The 22,777-nt window shown below is 41.3% G+C and overlaps 1 protein-coding gene across 3 annotated transcripts in view; it reads left to right on the top strand.

Moving 5' to 3' along the window:
* Nucleotides 1–20,831, top strand: part of SMAD4 (SMAD family member 4) — a 29,687-nt gene extending 8,856 nt beyond the window's left edge. For 2 of the 3 annotated variants that reach the window (XM_063295822.1, XM_063295824.1), the window contains exons 2-12: nt 4,570–4,889; nt 5,145–5,319; nt 7,382–7,411; nt 9,286–9,501; nt 11,250–11,369; nt 11,468–11,581; nt 13,098–13,148; nt 13,732–13,915; nt 16,059–16,227; nt 17,915–18,053; nt 19,609–20,831. In XM_063295822.1, coding sequence (XP_063151892.1) covers nt 4,641–4,889; nt 5,145–5,319; nt 7,382–7,411; nt 9,286–9,501; nt 11,250–11,369; nt 11,468–11,581; nt 13,098–13,148; nt 13,732–13,915; nt 16,059–16,227; nt 17,915–18,053; nt 19,609–19,820 — 1,659 coding nt within the window. In that variant the 5' untranslated portion in view covers nt 4,570–4,640 and the 3' untranslated portion in view covers nt 19,821–20,831. The remainder of the gene's footprint in view (nt 1–4,569; nt 4,890–5,144; nt 5,320–7,381; nt 7,412–9,285; nt 9,502–11,249; nt 11,370–11,467; nt 11,582–13,097; nt 13,149–13,731; nt 13,916–16,058; nt 16,228–17,914; nt 18,054–19,608) is intronic. The other variant, XM_063295825.1, reaches the window with a different exon arrangement.
* The last annotated feature ends 1,946 nt before the right edge of the window (nt 20,832–22,777 follow it).

Genomic DNA, 22,777 nt, shown 5'->3' with positions numbered 1-22,777 from the left:
GGGCAAAATAAGCCCTTGCTGTTTTATGCTCTTGAGATGAAAGAACATTAAGTAACTCGTGGTGCAAGTTTCCCTTGAGCGAAATGTGTAGCTTCATCTTTCACCTCTGTGAAACGGGCTTAAAAAATAAATTCAGTGTGCTAGATGTTGGTTTTCCTCCCTTGTGCCCTTTTTATGACTGATATTGTTACACAGTTTTATATATGCATGTTCTGTGTATACTTTTTGGAAAAAAAAAATAGAATTACGTAGTGCTTTAGATTTGAAGCAGAAACGTGCTTCAGAGTCCGTGGGGTTGCAAATACAGCGGCTATCTAGAACTCCTTTTCTTAGGATTGTGCAACAGCTGCATGATGCCAAGAAAAGGTGTGGCTGCTTTCAAGTGTTGCAGACGGGTGCTACCTTGACTTCATGCTTGGAAGCACATTTTTGCCTTATTGGATTATTTGGAATTTAAGTCAGATTTAACAATTTAACCCTATGTTTCTAGTTTTATCCTAGTGTTCAGTTTTGTCTCTGTCTTTCCCTCCTTGACTGTTGTTGCATCTGTCATTGCAATTGCTGCTTTCTACCAATTGGTGGAAATATGTACGATCTACTTCTTTTGTCAGATTTTTTTTTCAAGTTTTAAATTTCAAGAACTCTCTTTCTCAAAGTAAATGTAATGCAAATGAATTTGTTTTATGTATATTTGTATCAAGTCAGAGCTGGCAACAGCTTTTGTCCCTGAACATTTGCTAAAGATTTTCACCAGCATCAGCATCAAAGTACTGCTTTGGCAGTATTGGAAAGATGCTAGATGTTTCATAGTGATAGCATTTTTTTCCTAGAGCAGCTATGCTCCTTAACTATTCAAGTGCAGGATAAATGAAAGACTGCATTTCAATTCCATAGTTTCATTTGTTATTTTAGCACCACAGTGCTCTGAGGTCCAAGGTATATTCATGTTGTGATACTTCTAGGAGGGTTGTTCTTTATGAGAAGTGAGGCAGACTGTAGTGAATAACCTAAGGAGAGGTGCAACATTGCTGGGTGCTGAGGGGTCCTTGTCTTTCCTAACTACACTCTTTGGCTCTGCCTTCTGCCTTGCTGGGGTGTGATGCAGGTTGCTGAGTGGTTGTAGGTGGTTTTGTTTTTACCTTGCCTGTGGATTCTGTGTGCGTTCTTATCCTTACTGTTTTGTGCTTTTAATGCTGTTTTTAATTGTTGTTAGCTGCCCAGAGTCATGAATTTGAGATGAGCAACTACGTAAATTGGGAAAAGAAGGAAAAAAGAGAGAGAGAGAGTTGAATTTCCACTTCTACTGCTATTGCCATCTTTCTGGAGAATGGAAAAATTTTCACCAGTCTTCTCCTTAATACTGACTTGGAAGAGTGATAGGGCTCTCACAGCCTGTGCAACTTAGTTGTAAACTGTGTATAATAATGATGATGGTAATAATAGTAGAAAACAAACTCTGAGGCCTCACTTCCTGGCCCTAGTTGCTTTGAGGTATGTGGCCAGAGAAGAGGAGCCTTATCTTCTTTTGAGATGAACACAAAAGCCTCAGTGTTATGATTTAAGGATGACTGTTACTGCAAATAAGAAAAAAAAGTAAAACTTCCTTTAGCTTGCAAGCCAAATGCAATTACAGTGGAGTGGAATAAGGCTTTAGCACTGATAAAAATACAAACATCTCAAACAACAATCTCCCATAGAATGGTATTTATTTATTTTTATTTATCATATTTGTCACCGCCCATCTCCTCCCACCAGTGGGACTATGGGCGGTTTACAGCAATAATCAATAAAACAATAATATACAATAAAATTACAATATATAATACAGTATCTAAAAAACAGTTACAAGTGAGCAGTATAGATAAAAATAAAATCCAAATGGCAGATATTAACTCATTCCTTGTATGCGACAAGTACTTGGGCACTAACCATCCCCCAACATGATCACTCCCCTCCCTGTCCCAAGCCAGGTGGCAGAGCCAGGTCTTCGGAAGGCCAGGAGTGATGGGGCTAGCCTCACCTCTGGGGGTAAGATGTTCCAGAGGGCGGGACCTACTGCACAGAAGGCCTGCCTCCTGGACCCTGCCAGATGGAATTCTCTTACCAATGGGGTCTGCAGCATGCCCTCTCTGCATGATCGGGTGGGACGGGTTGACGTAATGGGGAAGAGGCGGCCCCTCAGGTAGCCTGGCCCCATGCCGTGTAGGGCTTTAAAGGTGATAACCAACACCTTGAATTGGACACGGAAGCAAACTGGTACCCAATGCAGCTTGCGCAGCAAAGGTGTTACATGTGCCCTTCTAGGGGCACCAAAGATAGCCCGCATGGCTGAATTCTGGACCAGCTGTAGCTTCTAGATGCTCTTCAAGGGTAGCTCCATGTAGAGTGCATTGCTGTAGTCTATATGGGAGATAACAAGGGCATGAGTGACTGTTCGAAGGGCTTCCCTATCCAGGAAGGGGTGTAACTGGTGCACAACACAAAGTTGCGCAAAGGCCCTCCTGGTGACGGCTGCCATCGGCTCTTAGAGCAGGAGCCGTGAGTCCAGGAGGACCCCCAGATTATGCCCCTGGTCTGTCTGGGGCAGTGCAACCCCATCCAGAACTAAAGATGAATTTCCCAGATACTGAGGAGCCATTAATCCACAGCCATTCCATCTTACCAGGGTTCAGCTGAAGCCTGTTGTTCCCCATCCAGACCCCCACAGCCCCCAGGCACCAAGAGAGGATGGTCACAGCATCACTGATACTGTGATACTATGGTATGGGAGATTGGACCCAGATCTTGTAAGTGGGGTCTGGGCTCAAGTAGATTAAGATGGTACCAAATATACAAGAGTTGAGTTAGCAAAAAACCCAATACATTTCCAATATAAAAATCAGAGGCAGATTTTTTGAAGCAGTGAACAATTTCCAAACGCCAGAATCCATAATGCAAACTAGCACACTTGAAAACAAAATAATCTGGAAACCTTTTACTTTATCTCTGAGAGGAGAAATTTTCTCCTAGTTCGCTTTCCCAGCCAGGTGATCCTGACTAATTCGCGCTTCCATAAACTGCAACTTTTGTTCCAGACTTCAAGAGCACTTCGCGTTAGCTCCTGTTGACTCCCTAGAGATTTCTGGGTCACTATGGCATCGTCTTTCAACTCCACCCCAGAGACACTTAGCTCTGTTCTTTCCACAGGCCTTAGGCTTTACCCTGTCCATCTAGAGCCTCCACCTTCTCCACGCATAAAGCAAGCCTAATTTCTGTTCTGTTCTGTTTATTTTCTATCCCGCCTTTATTATTTTTATAAATAACTCAAGGCAGTGAACATACCTAATACTCCTTCCTCCTCCTATTTTCCTCACAACAACAACCCTGTGAGGTGGGTTGGGCTGAGAGATTCTCTCCTCGTTGAATATTTTCTTGGCTCCAAGTCACACCCTCCCTCACCTCTAGCCCCAGAGTAGTTCAGCTTCCCTTCTATCACAATTCCTCCTACCTGACTGTTGCCTAGCTCTCTGCTGCTTCTGGAAACTGGTTCACCTTGTGGCTGTTTACAGTCCCCATCTTGCTTACATTTTTCTAGCAATCTCTCTCCCTTTTCCAGATGCTCTTCTTCCAGGTCATCTGTCTCCCACTTTCATGTCTCACATCAACCTCCTTTTCTCCCAAGAGAAAGTTTTTTTACCAGTAAGGGTAGAACTGATGAGAACCTGTTGGGCAAGTCCAGACAAGCCCTCCCCCCCACCCCGCCCGTTTGAAGTTTGGGTTTTGAACTGGTAAGTAATCCCTATTGTCTTATCTGGGCAAATCTGGACTTGTCTCTATTGCCCACCCACATGTTCCTAGCCATTGCATTTGCTTCTAGATCAGGGGTTCCTAAATGTTTTGCCATCACACCTCCCTTGAGTGTAATCTTAATGTACACACCTCTCCCAAAAATCCAAACACCAAAATGTACACAAATGAACAAGAAAAACAATACAATGAAACTTTGGGAAAGGTGGATTTATTGTGACCACGTAACTAAAAGGTTCTTCACACCTCCCCTGGACTCTCTGCTCCTCTCCAAGGGAGGCACACCTCACAGCTTGGAAAACCCTGTTTTAGATGAAGAGGTTGATTCCATGGCTGAGAATCAGCTGTCCATCTTGAGGTAGTTGAACTGAATGTGGGGAGGGAAGGGCTTGCCGTACCTTGTGTAGGTGATTGGGAGTTTGCCCATTCACTATATAGACAAATGGTTAAAATAGATTTCTTTTCAAGTCTGTGCTCAGGTATACAATTCATTGGATTTACAAGGGTAGCGTGATTCAATCTGATATGTGCTCTTTGAGATACTTGGAAGGGGGAAGAGTACACATTTGATCAAAAAAATCCCCGAACCGAGATCCTTGTGGAAAAGAAGTGTGTTTGAGCTGGAATACTTTTCTACACAATTCATTTTAATTCATTACAATATTGCAAACTGAGAAAAAGAGGGAACACAATTATATTGAAAGAGAAAAATATGACCGTTGGCCCAAACAGAAAACATCTAGTGGCCACTCTTACAATGTTTGGTCATTTCCTTTCTTTTAGGCTTGCACTGGATATAGTCTCTGACCCACTGGTTGGCGGGGATCTTTGGCCTTGAAGTGAAAACTCTACCAATGGACAATATGTCTATTACTAACACGCCAACAAGTAATGATGCTTGTCTGAGCATTGTTCACAGTTTGATGTGCCATCGACAAGGAGGGGAGAGTGAAACATTTGCAAAGAGAGCTATTGAAAGCTTAGTTAAAAAACTAAAGGAGAAAAAAGATGAACTGGATTCCTTGATTACAGCCATAACCACAAATGGAGCTCATCCTAGCAAATGTGTTACAATTCAGAGAACACTGGATGGAAGGCTTCAGGTTAGTAGAGGCATATCTAGTGCCGTAATGTTCTTTATCTTATGTGGTGACAAAGAGGTATAGAAGAATGGAAAATGGTCCTATGTAACTTGCCTGTGACCCTGTGGAAATGAAGTTGGAGCTTGTGGATGAGTGGGTTTTTTGTAGCATTCAATAGAACATAAACCATAATGGTATTTCCTTCTTAACCTAGTTTTCTTTTATAATTTTGTTCTAATTTTCCAGTGAATTTTTCATGGCTTTCAATCTTTTTAGGTGGCTGGTCGAAAGGGTTTTCCTCATGTAATTTATGCACGGCTATGGAGGTGGCCTGATCTTCACAAAAATGAACTCAAACATGTCAAATATTGCCAGTATGCGTTTGACTTGAAATGTGACAGTGTTTGCGTGAATCCATATCATTATGAGCGTGTTGTGTCACCTGGCATTGGTAAGTCTGTTCATAATTCCGTGTGAACTGTTGAATTTAAAATAGAAATTAGGTTAACTTTAATAACAGATTCTTCACTCCCCCTGCATTCTGAGTAATGTTTATGATTTGTGGTTACCTTGCATCGCAGTATATTCCAGACAGCTAGCAAACATTCTTGAGGTTGGTCAGGGGACCATCAATCATTGTATTTTTTCCCCTGCTTCTCTTCTTTTGTAGGAAGGATGAACCAGGGACACTGACAGTCAGAAACAAGGTTGCAGTGCTCAGGTGCAACATTAGTCATGCTAGCAGCTTTTATTTTGTTTTGTTTTGTTTTCTTTCAAAGAAAGAAACTTAAAATGCTTGGGAGATATTCAGGGAGAGAACAGCATCTCTGCCAGGAAAACAACCCAAAATCTTTCTTGCCATTGTAGCGGGGAAGTAGGCAAAATTCTCCAAGTTATTTCTTCTGGAAGAAATGTTCTCCCAGAGCTCCATATAGACGAATCCTCTTGATTTCCTTATTGCCTTGGTTTCTTCAGTGTTCTTGAATTCTTTGCTTAGCCTGTCTTTGCCTTGGAGCATTCAAGAGACCTTTTGTTTCATAGTTGTGGGTGGTAATGTTGCATCCTATTGTTGTTGATGGTCAAGACGGGCTCTGTGACAATTGAACTGTATTCCCAGCATTTAGGCTAGCTAGCCTTGTTGACCTTGGAAAAGCTAAACATGGTTGGTCTTGAATAGTACTTGGATGGGAGAAATGCCAGGTGTATAGGCTAGACTGAGAAATAGAAAACAGATTCTGGAAAAAAGCAGTGGCAAAACACTTTGGGGTTAATGCTAAGAAAGCCACATACCTGCCCATGTAGTCATCAGGAGTCAAGCTAAGTTCAAGGTAGTATTACAATTAATGCAGATTTTGCTCACAGATTTCATAGTACTTTCTGGAAGATTTTTGAAAACAGTTTTGTCTTGTGGACAATACTTTGTTTTGAATGTGGTGGAAGGATCATTAAACATTCCTTTAAGATGGATTGGAGAAGAGTCTGACAGTAAGTAGTAAAAAGATGTTTGCCTTAATGGAGAGGAAGAATTGGTCCCTTGTCCAGCTTCGGAGGCTTTTGTTTAAAAAACGCATTTTTGTTGATTGAGCAAGAAGTATTCCATTTCTGGAATATTATCGTAGAATGATATTCCAGAAATGGCAGCATAGAAAGACAGCTCTCCTTTTGGGTACAAAAACTTGCCAAAATGAGAATTTAAGACCATCATTCTCCTCCCCATCACATCAGCCCATCCCACCCAGTCGTGTAGAGAGGGCATGGTACGGACCCCGTCTGCAAGAGAATTCCATCTGGGGGGGTCCAGGAGGCGGGCCTTCTCTGCAGCAGCCCCTGCCCTTTGGAATATCCTTCCCCCGGAAGTGAGATTGGCTCCCTCCCTCCTGGACTTTAGGAAACAGCTAAAGACCTGGTTCTGTAATTATGCCTGGGGCGGGAGGGAGAGTAGCCATTCTTGGGGATGGTTAGTTTCTTAGAAGGACCCAGCTCTGCCTGCAAATCATAAAGAACTTTTAGCCATCTAGGTTTTTATTATATTTATGGTATTTGTATTATAGGGTTTTATAGCTTTATATTTTTATCTATGTTTTATTGTAAACCACTCAGAGTCCCTTTTGGGAAATGGGCGGTGATAAATTTGATTGATTAATAAATAAATAAATAAATAAATAAATAATCATTTAATAGTATTTTATAGGCATGTTTATTTAAATGGCCACCTATCTCACAATAGTGACTCTGTGTGGTATACAGGGATCCAAGCAGGAACTATGGCATACAACACCCAGTGCCAAGGATAATGCAGGAATCCCAGTCACAAAAAACACATTTACAGTATCAGACCGCACCTAACCTCCTGACCCAAACGCCTAGGGAAACAACCAGGTCTTGAGGGCCTCACCAAAGGCATATCTATATGTTTCTGTTCATTTTTTGTTTATAGATTTGGATGGTAAAAATGTTTATTTCCTGGCCTTTAAAACTGGACTAATTACTTGTGTTTTTCCTTCTCTCTAAAGATCTTTCGGGATTAACTCTGCAAAGTTCTGGTAAGCTACCCATAAAATTGTATGCGTTATAAACAGAACATGGAATCTTAAATTTAAAGCTGTATAAACATTGGGGAAACGCTATATTTTTCTGTAGTAGAAAGAATACCAAAGTATTATATTACGCAGTTACATGAGTCACAAGGAAGTGCTCTACCATTATATGAATGGCAGAGAAAGAAAAACAGATGATGTTGTGGTTAGTATTTTTGTTTTTGTTCTTAAAGGAATAAAGAAAAATAGTGGTATTGCCAATTATTGTTTGAGATCTTTAACTGGTTACTCATTTTATGTGGTTAACATTGCCACCTGATGGAGTTAGTCAGTAAAAAGTCCCTTTTCAAGAACTAAAGAAATAGTTTAGCAATCTAAATGAGAAAGTGCATGTATCTGAACTCATAAATTTCTAATTTCTGTGTGTTCACTAATGCATTGGGCTAGACACACTTATACCTGGAATAAATCCGTTGAATAAGTCTGGATCCATCCTACTGTGATTTGCCTGGCTAGTTAATTGACCTTAGCTGCTTTCTGGGTGCAGTTTCTTGAACATGCTTACATTGATTTTGGATTTATTTATTTTTCAAACTGGGGTTAAATCCCAGCTGGACTTCATTTTGTCCTCAGACTAGAATTGAATCCATTTCCACTGACTACATTGGAAAAGTCCCCTGTGTGCCAAGTGACTTTCTTTTTTCATAGTAGGTTTGTGTGGGAGGGATGCTGCTCTGAGTTTATATGCACAAGAGTCAGTTGGATGTGTCTGCTAATGGAATCGATTTTTGCTGGTGTACAAGAGCTTTCAGCATCTCCCTTGCACCCCCAGAATCTCCTTTGGGGAATGGGGGAAGAGAAGGAGAAAGTCCGTTTTTGCTCATCCAGCGCTGAGTTTCAACATGCACCTGCAGCAACAATATTCTGTGCCGTTTACAGGTTTCTTTTGTTGCCTTGCCAATCATTGGCTTTTCAGATGTGGTTCTTAGAGCAGTTTTTCTCAGACTTTTTCCTTCATTACCCAAAACCCTTTGGTAAAAAGGTAGAAAATCCTTTTTACCCAATGTAGGTAAAACACTTTAAGTTGGCTTGAATGTCCCTGTTGTGATTAGGTAATGGGTTCGTGTGTCATTTCCCAAAGAAAAACCACTTTTACCCACTTTGGGGTAATTTGCCCAGGTTTGGGAAGCGCTATCTTAGAGGAGCTATGGAACATGTCTGTACCATTTTGATAGCGTGGGCACCTCTCTCGGGTGGGGTTGGGTGTTCTTTGCTTTTTTGTGATTATTTTTTGTTTTGACATTGTTCTGATTTACATATTTATTATTATGGGGTTTGTTTTTCTTTATTGATGTAGTACGCTGCCTAAAGTCCTTTGCAATTGGGCAAGATAAAGATGATTATAAATAAATTGTTGTTAAATATCATCTGTAGGGTCCAGAATAATTTAAATGTCCTAGAATTCCACAGAGACGCTAGGGATCCTTGACATAATCCCAAGTGCATGGACGTGAGAGAAATTATTCTGGTTTAGTACGGTGGATTTTAATATTCATAAATCAGAAATAATTTTTTCTTTCAAAAGGGATATTTTTATCACTTGGAATGATTGTATCTCAAGTTTATCTTGACAGCATTCTTCCATTTTATTCTGAATATCTCAAGTGTATTATTATTTCATGTCCTTTTATTATCAACCTGCTCTTTTAGTTAGAAAACTTTCCCAAATTCATTTATCCCAGATGTGCTTCTTTGTAATTTAAAATAACACTTCTCTATCTGTGCTTAAAGTGAAAATAACCGTTCTTCCTCCTGGGTGTTTACAGCGGTTGCTTGTGTATTTTTTCCCCTTAATCTTTTAAACTTTTCTTTTATCACAGCACCTGCCAGCATGTTAGTAAAAGATGAGTATGTACACGAATTTGAAGGGCAGCCATCACTCTCGTCTGCTGAAGGCCATTCAGTTCAGACTATTCAGCATCCCCCAAGTAACAGAGCTTCAGCTGAATCCTATAGTACTCCAGCTATGTTAGCTTCTTCTGAGTCCAGTACTACCAGCACTTCCAACTTCCCCAACATTCCTGTTCCTTCAACAAGTAAGATGATAATGGCCATTTGAAAACACATGATGTCTGGTCCACTTTTTTTAAAAACCTGGCGATGAATAATCAAACCATTAATATAAATGGATTAATAAATGACTCGAATAGAGAAACCATGGAATCCTGCTTGATAATAGCCATTAACTCCTGTATTGCTAATTTTGTTGCATTGTAATTATTGGAGAAAGTTAGTATGTTATTTAGTCTGTGGTGTAATTAGCTCTCAAGCTGAATAATGGTAAAGATAATGGATGTTACTTGATTCCTTTTACGGAGCAAAAGCTGGAATTCAGATTTATTAATTTATTTCATTTATGTGCTGTTTCAGTCTATCGATGTCTGGACAGCTTGCAGTTCTTCATTGCATAAAACAGATAGCATGGGGCGGGGGGAATGGGTATTCCTACAGATACAAGTAGGCCTTACTTAATGAACAGTTGCTTAACGACCATTGTTGAATGACTGTTCAAAACAACAGCCTTGGAAAGGGTGCTTTATGACCCATAAAACACTTCTGGCCGTTGTGAAATGTTGTGCCAACCCCCCTGCCCCCGCAATCATGTGACCACATTTCGGGCACTCCCCGGCTTGCTCACATTTACGACTGGTCACCAAGTGCCCTGCGATCATGTGATTGCCCTTTGCAATCTTGTCTGCTGGCTTCCCCAGAAAGTCAGTGGGGATGCCGGCAGGGAAGGTTGCAAGCGGGGTGGGGACAGAAGGAAGGAGAAACCCATTGTGGAGCCACAAGAAGGAAGCTCAGATCCTGAAGATCTCTCCTTTGTTCCTCCAGCCCCAACAAGGAGTTTCCCTCTGTGCAAGACGGGAGGGGAAACCCTTTGGCAGGCAGCTCTTTCAGGCAGCTCTTTTACTCCATCCGCTTAACGATGTGGGAGATCACTTAACAACCGCAACTGGGAGTGCTGGATTGCTGTTGTTGAACAAAGTAGTCTTGTGGGCATCTCGCTTAATGACAAATTTGCTCAATGACTGAGATTCCAGTCCCAATTGTGGTTGTTAATTGAGAACTACCTGTATATACTGTATCTCACATTGGGTGCATAGTCTAACCTTCAGTTTTTAGCTTCTAGATTTGAAAGTACTTTTAGTTCTCAAAATCACAAGGAAAACTTTGGAAATGTGTACATTATCTTAAGAAAGCAAATTAGAAAACAGACCAGTGTTTAGAGAGATGCTTAATAACTTGCGGTGCTCTTTTTCATCCTTACTTTTTTTTTTTTTTTACATTTCATTTAAACAGAGCTGTTCACCAGCAGTATCTCCTACTTTGCATAATTCTAAAAGACTCCTTAGATCATGAAGATAAGTCTATGCATCTACAAGTATAATAAGAACTTGAGTGCCAAGCACTGCTTTTTATGTCTTTAGTCCAGGCATAAGTAGATCAAACAGAAAGGGAACAAACAAGATCATCTATCTTGTTTTGGGTGCCAAATAAGCACAAATAAGTAATACAGGAGGATTGTGCTGGTAGCTTCTGTCCTGCCTTTTTGGTACAATGGTGTTCAGTTTCTTTGTCCTTGCATCATGCTATCTCATTCACATTTATTACTTAAAATTAAGCATCTATATTAATATGCTGAAATGTGCTAATAGAGTTTTATTGTAGTTTTATTACTGTAATCAAAGTAAATGGCAGAGCTGTGAAACTTCAGTCTTCTAACAGAGTAGTCATTCATTCATTTTTTAAAGCTGTTGTGAACTGTTTCACATTTTGCCAGGCCAACCCACCAGTATGTTGGCAGGTAGCCACAGTGATGGACTCTTGCAGATTCCTTCAGGGCCTCAGCCAGGGGCACAACAGAATGGCTTTACAGCTCAGCCAGCTACTTACCACCACAGTAAGTGAACTTATATTCCATTCCAGGGTTTAGTTTAGTTTGCATCCTTTTCCTTGCAAAGAGATGGAAATAAATGCATTTTTTCTGTATTTTTTTAGATAGTACAACAACTTGGACTGGTAGTCGAACTGCAGCCTACACACCTACTATCCCTCACCATCAAAATGGACACCTTCAACATCACCCACCTATGCCCCATCCTGGACATTACTGTAAGCACGTATATATTATTGTATGAATTGCTTAATTTGTTAATAAAATCATGGTTACCAGAGAAACAGCAAGATGTAGCACTGAACTGAAACAGTGAAGAACTGTTTGGTCATCTTTGAAGCTATGTGACTGATCTCAGGCAAGTTACTGGCTGGGTTCATATATCATACTGAGCCATAATGTGCTTTGGGTTAGGACTTACTGTGGATTAGGCCATTTGTGGCCTACTCAAAAGAACAAAAAAAAATTAAATGATGACATAGAACAATATGTAAACCCAGTTACTGCCTTTTATATTAACAGGGTACAAAAAGAATAACTTACTGAAAGGCACTTGGAACTTTTTAGAGATATAAATATGAACTCTTTTGAAAAAGAAGAAAATACTGTTGCTTCTTCCATATCATTCTATCAATCCCTTATTTTTCTGTTTAGGAATATGTAGAACTTATATAAAAGCAGGGCTCTTTGATTAAGATACTGGTCTGCAGGTAATTTTTGCTTTAAATATTTGAGCAATCTTCACACCAAATTGAGTTTATTTCTAAAGAATGTACTTAATATTAGACACTTAGATATAAACATACACACCATCCTAGTTTCTGTTACGTTGCCTGTTTGTTACTGATTTGAAAGGGTTCTGTGTGCAGAAGAATTAGTTTCAGATAGTCTCTGTCCAGGCCAGAAATCATGCATGTTTGGTCCAAACACAGACCAAAACATTCTGGATGGAAATGTTTTGGGCTGATAGCTGGAAAAAGCCAAAGATGTTAACAGTGGCTAAGAGGAGTTGGGGGGAAGTTAAGAAAGGCGTTGAAAAGAGTGAGGAGGGGGTGGTGGGCACATTGGATGCGTTGAGATTAAAGCCAGAGATCTTGAGAATGGCTAGGAGAAGGTAGGAAAAGAAAGCTGCTGGGAAGATTGTGGGGGTAAAATGGTTGGATATCATTGACTAACGGGGGGTAGATAAAGAAGATCCTGGGAAGGCCAGGATGGGGGACAGGCAGCTGGTTAAAGCCAGGGGCATTGACAGAGCTAATTGGCAATAAAAAAAGGAAGATCTGGGAAAAAATGATGGGGGGGGGGTCATTTTAGCTGGTTGGATATGCCATGCTTAAAACTAAAGATATTTGTGGCAGCTAAGGGGAGATTGGGAAGGAAAGGTGCCAAGGCAGTGGGTAAACCAGTGCACAAGCCATGGAAAGGGGGGGTGGGCAGGGGGCACCAGCCTTGCCCTGCTTGCCCCAAAAGACCTCCTAGATTTTGTTTAACGGTTTAAAGTCCCCACAGTGTTCTATGTTTTGGTTCTACTGAGCCTCAGCCTACCCAGAAAGTTTGGTGGAACTTATGAAACTGTGTGTGAATTTCGGCTTCAGAACGAAACATATTTTCCATTTTGTACACAGTCCTGCTATTTATATTTATTATATTTGGATAGGAAATTATCTTTTAGAGACTGGAGAACTTGCAAGGGCAGTGGGTAAAAAGTGTGACTTTTAATTTTTTTTTTTTAAGGGCCAGTTCATAATGAACTTGCATTCCAGCCTCCTATATCAAATCATCCTGGTAAGTGGATTAGTATTAATGAATGTGCAGTTAAATGGCTGTTCCATATTACAAAATTAAATGATAGCTTGTGCCCCCTTTAAAATCTATCTTACCATTTTATCAACCCATAAATACTAATATATTAAAGAAGGAGTGGGGAACCTCTGGTCTGCAAGCCAGCCATGGTCTGTGATTTCCTTATGTGTTTCTTGCCTTGGTTGCACCCCTTCCCCATAAGTGCAGCACTTGGTCTTTTAACAAGTCTCCACTAGGGTTTTAAAAAGCCAAATTGCTGTGGGTGAGGCATTCAAGGGGGCGCACCTTAGGAGAGAAGGGCCCATAGTCCATTCACTGTAGTTTGCACTCTCTTGCTCCTTCACTCCCCCTCCCAAAATAATCTCTGCTCAGCAGTTTGGCTTTTTAAAAACCATTTTGATCAATGGAGATTTTTTTAAAGCAACAGGGAGATTGCAGACCTGTGAACAAATCTGGTCTAGAAACATTTACCTGTGCTCATTAACTCCTCTAGTTCTTGCAGTGCTGATTTTTTAAATTAAGTTCTCTCTTCTTCACCCTTACCTTACCTTACCTTAACCTTCAGCTCCAGAATACTGGTGTTCAATTGCCTACTTTGAGATGGATGTTCAAGTGGGGGAAACATTCAAAGTCCCTTCAAGCTGTCCAGTTGTTACTGTTGATGGATATGTGGATCCTTCAGGTGGGGATCGCTTTTGCCTTGGTCAGCTTTCCAATGTTCATAGAACAGAAGCCATTGAGAGAGCCAGGTATGTTTTGTGATCTCTGGAAAAGGAAGCATCTGATTTGTACTTCGTTTTGGGATGCTTGTGGGTTAAGGTGTTTCTTCCTGTCTATGTGTACAGGTAGTCCTTGCTTAACGACCATTAATTCAGTGACCATAATTATGATGGCGCTGAATGAATGGTATTTATGGCTGGTCCTTGAAGTTATGGCCATTGCAGCGCCCCCACGGTTGCCTGATGAAAATTCGGGCACTTGGCAGCGCACTTGCATTTACAACCACAGTGTGTACTTCAGCTCCCACCACCCACCTGTCTCCCCCCATCTGCCTTTTCGGACGCCCCACACTCTGCTGCCCCTGCCGCCCTGACCTCTGCTGCTCCCCACTGACCTTCACTGTCTCCTTCTTCCTGCTGCTGCTGCTGCTGCTGCTGCTGAGGTGTGCCTGGCCTGGCCCTTTGCAATGCCTCGTTAGTTGTCAGCCCTTCCCGGTAAACCAGACAGGAAACACGACTAGATGAACTACTTCTCCTTCATTGTAAGGCTACATTAACAACTGCCCAGAGTCCCTCTTTTGGGGGAGATGGGCGGTAATTAAATTTGAATAATAAATAAAATAAAAAAACAGAATCTGGTAAGTCTGGAAGTACGAATCTCCTGCCTTCCATATTGATCGCTTGAGTGTTCAGGGTGGGTCTTTCCTAAGTTTGTTCTTTCTTTAGACCGTCACCCTTTCTCAGACTCCCTTTCCTTTTATCTGGTCGTTCCCTGGCAGCATCTCTTCCCTCTGTTCTCCGAGGTCGCCCTCACATTCCATCACAGCAGCAGCAGGAGGAAGAAGATGGCAAAGGTCAGCAGTGCAGGCTGGCCAAAAGGGCAGAGATGTGGGAGAGATGGGTGAGGGGGAGTTGAAGTGGAGGTAAGCAGGGCAGGGCAGAGAAGTCTGAGGTTCTTGCCTGACAACAACACGGTCCTGGCCTAACAACCACAACCAGGACTACCAATACTGCTGTTGCTGAGCAGCGCAGTCCTGTGAGGTTTCGCCTAAAGACCACACTGCTTAGCATGGAAATTCTGGTCCCATTTAGGGTCATTAAGCGAGGACTACCTGTATGCCCCTTCTTTAGATATTCCTCACTATTGACTCAATCGTTTATCATGCTATGACTGTTTCAGTAATAAATCTTCCATTAATAATGTCCAGAGATGATTATGTGCCATCAAGTTGGTGTTGACTCTTAATGACCACATAGATACATTTTCTTCAAAATGATCTATCCCCAACCTGTCCATCAGGTCTTTCAAGATTGCCCTCATTGCTGCTGTAATCGAGTCTCTCCACTTTGCTGTTGGTTGTTGAAATACAGAGCGGGGAGGCCATGCCTATGCCTGTGGTTTATTGCACCTAAGTAAACCAGTAAAGATACACTTAGTAATAAGTTTCTGATTCACCTTTATTTACTACTGGCATCTTGTCCTGAATGTGTACCAGAAATAGGTTTCATGTAGTTGTATGTGTTTTGAGTTCACTCTTCTTCAAAGTCATTAGTTAAAAAATGGCTCAGATAAAACATATTTCCACCAACTTTGGAAATAACTTCTCTTGCTGCTGAACTGGCCTCATTCTTATCTTTAGCCTGTTATGTAGGCAATACTACTAACAAATCACTTGAGAGCTGAGGCAGTTCAAGGTCTCTGAGTATTTGCTTACTCCTTTGTTAGAGTATCATAGGTATGAGCTGCCTTGCTAGCAGGGCCTTAGGTCACAATTCCTTGGAAGTGCAAATACACAAGTTTCTTTTTTATTTTAGTCTTTGTTTTTCTAATGGTTATACCAGACTGATTTGTTGCAGATGCACTGGACTACATCTGTCAAAATTCCCAACCAAGGGCAGCCATAACAGGCACATCCTGTAGATTTTGGAGGGGTTTTGTACTTTTAAAGTCTTGATTCTAGTGTGGTATCACTAGTGAAATCTATGCTGTCTTCCTGCATTTGGGAAGAGGTAGAGCTTGGTGATTGTTTCTTAAAACTCAGTCTTTGGAGAGTTTTTGCACAAATGCTTGAAGAGTGATGGCTGTTGAAACCAAATTGAGCTGATTTGTTGATTTTTCAGTTTTCCCCACTTTACTGAATCTTGGCATTTTCGTGTCATTTTTTCCTGCCAGGTTGCATATAGGTAAAGGTGTGCAGCTGGAGTGTAAAGGTGAAGGTGATGTCTGGGTTCGGTGCCTCAGCGATCACGCGGTTTTTGTTCAGAGTTACTACTTAGACCGAGAAGCAGGACGGGCACCAGGCGATGCAGTTCACAAAATTTATCCTAGTGCCTATATCAAGGTTTGTTAATAAAGTAATCCTGCATTTTAGTAGTAATAATAGGAATAATTTTACTCATCTAGTTCTGCATTGGTGGTGCTAACCCCCAACTGCTTTTCTACAACCTCCTGTTCTCTTCCATGTCGCCGTTCCAACCTGAGGTTAGAGGTCTGCAGTATATGGCCCCATGCTGCATTTTCAGTAGCGTAGGTAATGTTGTACAGGTCTCATTTTGGGGGTCTCTGATTATTTATGTACGAGGACCGTAAGAACGGAAAAATCATTTGTTGCATAAAAGGTATGTACATATCACCCCGTGTGGAGACTGTAAATACTTGAGTCAATGGCTTTAAAAATTATGATTGTGCATAACACAGAATAATTCTGAGACAAGTGTATTATTTTGAATAATAAGGGTGGGATTCTGTGTGCATTTAACCTGGAATCTGTCCCATTAAGCCTGATGGCTCTTCTCACCAGCACAAAGATTGAAAAAATGCATTGCAGATAAATGCCCAGAGCAACAGTCTGTAGAAGTTCACAACCTTCTCAGTGAGGGCCTCCTGGTCTGCTCCCCACAAAGTACTCCTCAGACATTGTGGGGTTAAGTGGAAATTCGTTCAGCCGCCCAGAATCCCCCTGTAGGGGAGACATGGGCGGTGAATAAATTTATGGATGGATGGATGGATGGATGGATGGATGGATGGATGGATGGACGGACGGACGGACGACATCCTGCTTGTGTTGATACAGAGTCTTCCATTAGCGTTTTCTCATGAATGGTTTCATGTAATTTGGTTCCTAAGCTGTCAGTGTACCTTTTCTGCTTTAAAGTCAAGGCTGGGTATGTTTTGTGGCCAGAAGTGTAGGAACTTTGTGCTCAGCACAAATAGAGGAAAATGGATTTTGCGATGCTGTAAAGAGCTTTGCTTTTAAGATTTGGATAAATCAAGAAGAACTTGAATGTTTTCTGATAGAAGCAGTTAGGTTAAACATTCTTCAAAATAACAAAAAGTTGGAATTCTCCAGGTGCCAAATACTGCAGCTCACATGTGGAGTAGAAGGGTGGATGGAGAGAATGGAAGGTTGTTTTGAAACCATGCAATAGTTCTTCAGCTAAAATAGCCTGGGACAGGGGAGTGATCTGTAGCCAGTGGTCAGAAGTAATCCCTGTGTTTTTTACTTTTGCACACAACACAATCCTATGCGTGCTTTAGGTCCATACTTCCATTGGCCCTGGGCCGATTTGCTTAGGATTGTATCCCACTGTTCAGCAGCATAAACAAGTGGACTTATTCATAGCTGTTCATCAATTAGCTCCTGGTCACTCTTGGCTTGAGAGGGAGCAAAAGCATGAAAACAGTTGCCACTCCAAGCAGATATCACCACCCCATTGCTTTGAAATAGCTCCTGCTTGATTCTTGGTCATTATATTCGTTCTCAGAATACCCAGAATTCACACAGCCAGTGGCATCTTAATCTCAAAAGGGGCTAGAAAGTATGGACCACTGTATGTTCTAGCAAAAGAAACCACTATCTTTTTTTTTTTTTTAATTTAAGCTCTGAGATCACCAACCCATGTGCCAAGTTCTGTGGTGGCCGCATGATAAAAACCTTACATAGGTGGCGGGGCTGTTTTTTTCCTAGCTTGGACGGGCATCCTTTTCGAGATGGCTTTGCTCTGCAACAAATGCTGCTTCTTTTTAAGGTGTTTGATTTACGCCAGTGTCACCGCCAGATGCAACAGCAGGCTGCCACAGCGCAAGCTGCTGCTGCTGCTCAAGCCGCTGCTGTTGCGGGGAACATCCCTGGACCTGGATCCGTCGGAGGAATCGCTCCAGCGATCAGTGAGTGCGCAATAAAATGCATCCTTTGCCTTCAGTCCCTCAGTTTATTTTTAAATGCTTTCTGCAGGAAAAAGGAAAGCGCATCATGTATCCTCAAATTCAAGAATCATGCATTTCTGGCAGTTTAGAATCCAAGCCACATGTTAGTTTCCAAGTATATGTGTAAGCTGGGATTTATAGCTGTTTACCTGATTTCTTTCTCCATATGTCAGCACTCTTACCTTCAGGTGCAATAAACTGGATATAACTTTACTGGATGTAATTATGGTTAGTCAAACCACGATTTGCAAAGCAGCTTCAGACCATGACTTCTGACTGTGCTTGCCCTCCAAGGCGTGCTTTGTCAACTCCGATCCCACACTAACATTTAATCAGCCCTGATTATCTGGGTGGTTTGAAGGGAATCATTTTCCTCTCTTCCGTTGGCGAGCCCTTGTCTCTCTCCAGCAGCATGTGCCCAGGAGAACTTGGCGGAAGTTCTGGCTTTGCAAGCATTTGCAGATTTTTTTCCTCATTGGCACTAAGTGGGTGTAGCAGTTTTTGGTAAATGTTTCACATATTTTGAAGCAGAAATCAGAGATGGCAATTGAAATGAAGCAGCAGCTCTTTCTGTGTAGGTGAAATTTGTAGTCAGAAATTGTTCCTTTTTTATTTAAAAGAAGAATGTATAAATGAAGAATGCAAGTAAAGGGGCATTGTGAGGAACTTCTTTTTTCAAAGGAATCTTGACTTCTGAAATACAGCTGTGCTAGGAATTATTCTTTAAATGCTCCTTGAATTGTAGGCTCAATTAAATAGAGGTTAGTTGTCAACAGAGTGCAGACTTAAAGAGACACAAGTTACTACCTCATATTTATTGTACGTTTTTCTTAATAGAAAATACAAGCCTTCCAGAAATACAGGGAACATGGGACCAAAGTCATAACAAATGGCAGCATTGCCAGCCTTGACTGATTTAGAAAAAACTAAGCAGGGTTTAGTTAATCTAAAATCTCCCACCTAAAAAATGGTTAATACTTAGATGGGAGACCACCAGGGGATCCCAAGGCAGACTAGACTATGATATTGAGGTACATTTTGGAAGAAGTGACAGACCATTTCCATAAAGTTGCTAATAAAGATTCCAGTGCTCTGCTCTACTGGGCACTGGGGCATGTCTCATCAAGAGATTTTAATGTAAAATTTATGAATACTAGAGATGTATTCATAAAATCACAAGGAATTGAGCTTGATTTAAGAGAGGCTGCATCTTTACTGGGATATATAGTGCACACACAATTTTTTTTTTTAACAAAATGTTTGAAAATTTCAAGGTCTTGTTTGTTTTTTTTAAATATTTTTTACTTTATTTATTTATTTTATTATTTTAGTTTGAATTTATTAGCTGCCCAACTCCAGTGTACTTTATTTTCTTTCTATTTCTAAGTAATAACTGCACGAACCAAAAGTGGATAGAGGGGAGAACAACATTCTTCTAAAATAGGGTTGATGCCAACAAGTGGCTTTACAGAAGATGTTGCTAAGAAGAATGCTTAATGTCCCTGTCCTGTGCTAGGTTTGTCGGCAGCTGCTGGAATTGGTGTGGATGACCTTCGGCGTTTGTGCATCCTCAGGATGAGCTTTGTCAAGGGTTGGGGACCCGATTACCCACGCCAGAGCATTAAAGAGACTCCGTGTTGGATTGAAATCCATCTGCATCGTGCCCTCCAGCTCCTAGATGAAGTTCTCCACACCATGCCTATTGCAGATCCCCAGCCCCTAGACTGAGACTGTGCTGCTGTGAGCCATGACGGAGTGAGGATGGTGGATTGTAAAATACCATTTTGTTTATTACGGGAAGATATATTTTACTTCCATGCCGCTTAATCTCTTAACCAGGTTTTAAAGAGAAAATGTCTTTGCCACCTTGCTCTCAGCAGAAAGAAGCTGAACTCGTAACTCCAGATAGTTCACACCTTCAGACCTTTTGTGGGCTACTTGTGGAAAGCTGTCACCAGCCAGAAATTTTTAGATGGTGATCTTAGTGGGATCACTGTTGCGTCTGTTACTTGGACATCTCATTGATTAGTCTGAGCTTCTCAGAATAATGGGGAGTTCACACTGAATGATCCTATGCATTTCAGGGAGCCTGGAGGTAGGGCCCCACTTATGCAGTCACCCAACCTGTCCTTGCTTGAGTCCAGCCCAAATGAGCAAAATCATGTTGATTATTCTAAAGGGAGGATTCTAATGCTCTGCTCTACTGGGCACTGGGGCATGTCTCATCAGGAGTTTTTTATGTAGAATTTTTATGTATGCCTATTATTTTAAAAGTGCACTAAAACTGGGATGGGCTTCAGAGCTGGTACCAACTTTAAATGCAACATGAAACAAACAAATGGAATTGTCTGCTAAATTCAGGAGCAAAATGCCTGTATTATTCATTCCCAACTGATTTTAACTTTTACCAGCATGGAACTTCTTAAATACACTTAAGCAATTGGGATAGTATGAATCTGCTTTACTGAACTTGGCGTGCCATCTCAGACTTCTTAATCATGTTTATGGTTGTACCGTTGAAAATCCAGATTTTCTATTTTTCAAAATTTCTACTCAGGGCAAGCTGGCAAACTTGTTTTTATACTTCTTGGTTATTTTAAGCTATTTATCCCATCAACGATCTATCTATTTGCATTGACTTTGTATAGAGAATTTCAAGTAGAAGTTGCAAATGTAATGGCTGTATGACAGATGCAATATTATGCTTCTCTAGTTAATAAAACTATTAGAAAAATCTCAGCACTGATAAATGTGACCTACTTCAGCGTTTGCTATGTTTTGAATCTAGAGTTCTGAATCAGTTTGCTTTTGGTAATTGAAACAAGCAACAGTGAGTGTTTCCTGCAGCATCTTCCTTTTGGATGTCTTGCTTTCTGCCATGATTGGCTCCTCTAAGTCGATGCAATGGAAGAACACGATATAGCGGCTGAGACGGCTTTTTCCAGCCCCACAGCCAGCGGGTGTAAAGAGGGGGAGATAGACATGACCTGAAAGCGGAGTCGTCGTCCCCTACCCGTACGCTGATGGATCTTGAAATCTCCCACCTGCAATATGGCTCTCTCTCCTCGGTCACTTAACTCTGTCTTGCTTTACCTTTTTGAGAAACTTGAACAATTTGGAACCTTTTTGTAATTGTAAAAGGTACCCTAATTAATCAGGTAATGCATTAAAAAGGAGTTAATTACTCTTCATGTAAAAATTGTCAAAGACAGCTTCCATATTGAGAGAGCCCCAGCTGTGGAGTACGGGCATTCGTCATTCAAGAACCAGAGTGGTTTTCTTCAGAACTGTCATTCATACGCAAGTGTATGCAGTTGTGATTGAATATTCAATTAAAACTCATACAATTAATCAATGAAAGATTTGTTTAATTAGGTGACAGCCCTAACAGAAATTAATTAATGCATCATACCCCACATTCATTATTTCTAACGTAGTCCCCAGCCCCCCCTCCACGTAGCATGAAGTATGGCCTTGCTTATCATGGGAGCTTTTGCTGCTGCTGGAAGGAACGTTAGCCTTTACCATAAGGTTGGCCTGAAATATGGGTGCTGTTTTGAAAGAGAGTTTGCAAAATGATTAGGCAGTCCCAAGTAACCCTTCGTACGTCACACTAGATGTGGGTGACCACACTGGGGCATGGCGTTTGATCTGCACTGCAGCCTTTTCAGAACTCTCATACTAGTTCAAGTCTTACCAGTGATAGCCGAGGTTCTCCTGGGGTGGGGGTGGCGGTGGTGTCAGTTTCAGAGGATGCGATATGTGAATAAACTTTTCCCCCCAATTACAGGACTTGGTGATATGGGGAGGGGGTGTTTAAATGCACACGTTGACATCAAACTCTTCTTTCTTGCTAGTACAGGTAGTCTTCGCTTAATGGCCACAAATGGGACCAGAATTTTGGTTGCTAAGCGAAGCAGTCATTAAGCAAATATGACCCGATTTTATGACCTTTTTTGTGGCAGTGAAGCAAATCACCGCAGGCATTAAGCAAACCAACGTGGTGGTTAAATGAATTATGCCATTCCCCTTTGATTTTGCTTGCCAGAAGCTGGCCGGGAAGGTCAAAAATGGCAATAATGTGACCACAGGACACTGCAACCGTCATAAATGCAAACCGGTTGCCAACAGCCCAAATTGTGATCACGTGACTGTGAGGATGCTGCAACAGTTGTAAGTGAGAATCAGTCATACGTCAGTTTTTTCCAGCACCGTCATAAGTCCAAACCATCACTAAGCAAATGGTTGTTAAGTGAGGACTACCTGTAGTGTTTTCAGTTACTTTGGCAGTATTCCAAGAATGGTTCTCCAACTCCAAGCCTTAAACAATTTCTTCTCTCCAAGAATCCATGTCTAGAAGGACACTGAATTAGTTCCTTTAAAAAACTGTATCCTCTACAAAAGGGGTGGAGTTCCTGCAGCTGAGTCCTTTGTGTTTTGGAAACTCCTTTGACAACTATTGCTGAAAATTGGAGATTGCTAAATTTCCCACCATTTTGAAACAGAAAACAGATGAACACTGTTGCACAAGTTCTACAGTCCTCTTACCAGAGTTTAAAAAACAAAGGCAGCCCTCAACTTGCAGAAGAAACTAGCTCCACCTTTCTTACAACATTGCTGTGATTTGGGGGTTCTTGGAACAGGTTAAATGTGGCCCCAGGCCACCAAAAGGTTGCCCATCCTTA

This window comes from Candoia aspera, chromosome 2 (genome assembly GCF_035149785.1).
Source record: "Candoia aspera isolate rCanAsp1 chromosome 2, rCanAsp1.hap2, whole genome shotgun sequence".
Taxonomy (NCBI): Eukaryota; Metazoa; Chordata; class Lepidosauria; order Squamata; family Boidae; genus Candoia; species Candoia aspera.
This window is presented reverse-complemented; position numbering and strand designations above follow the sequence as displayed.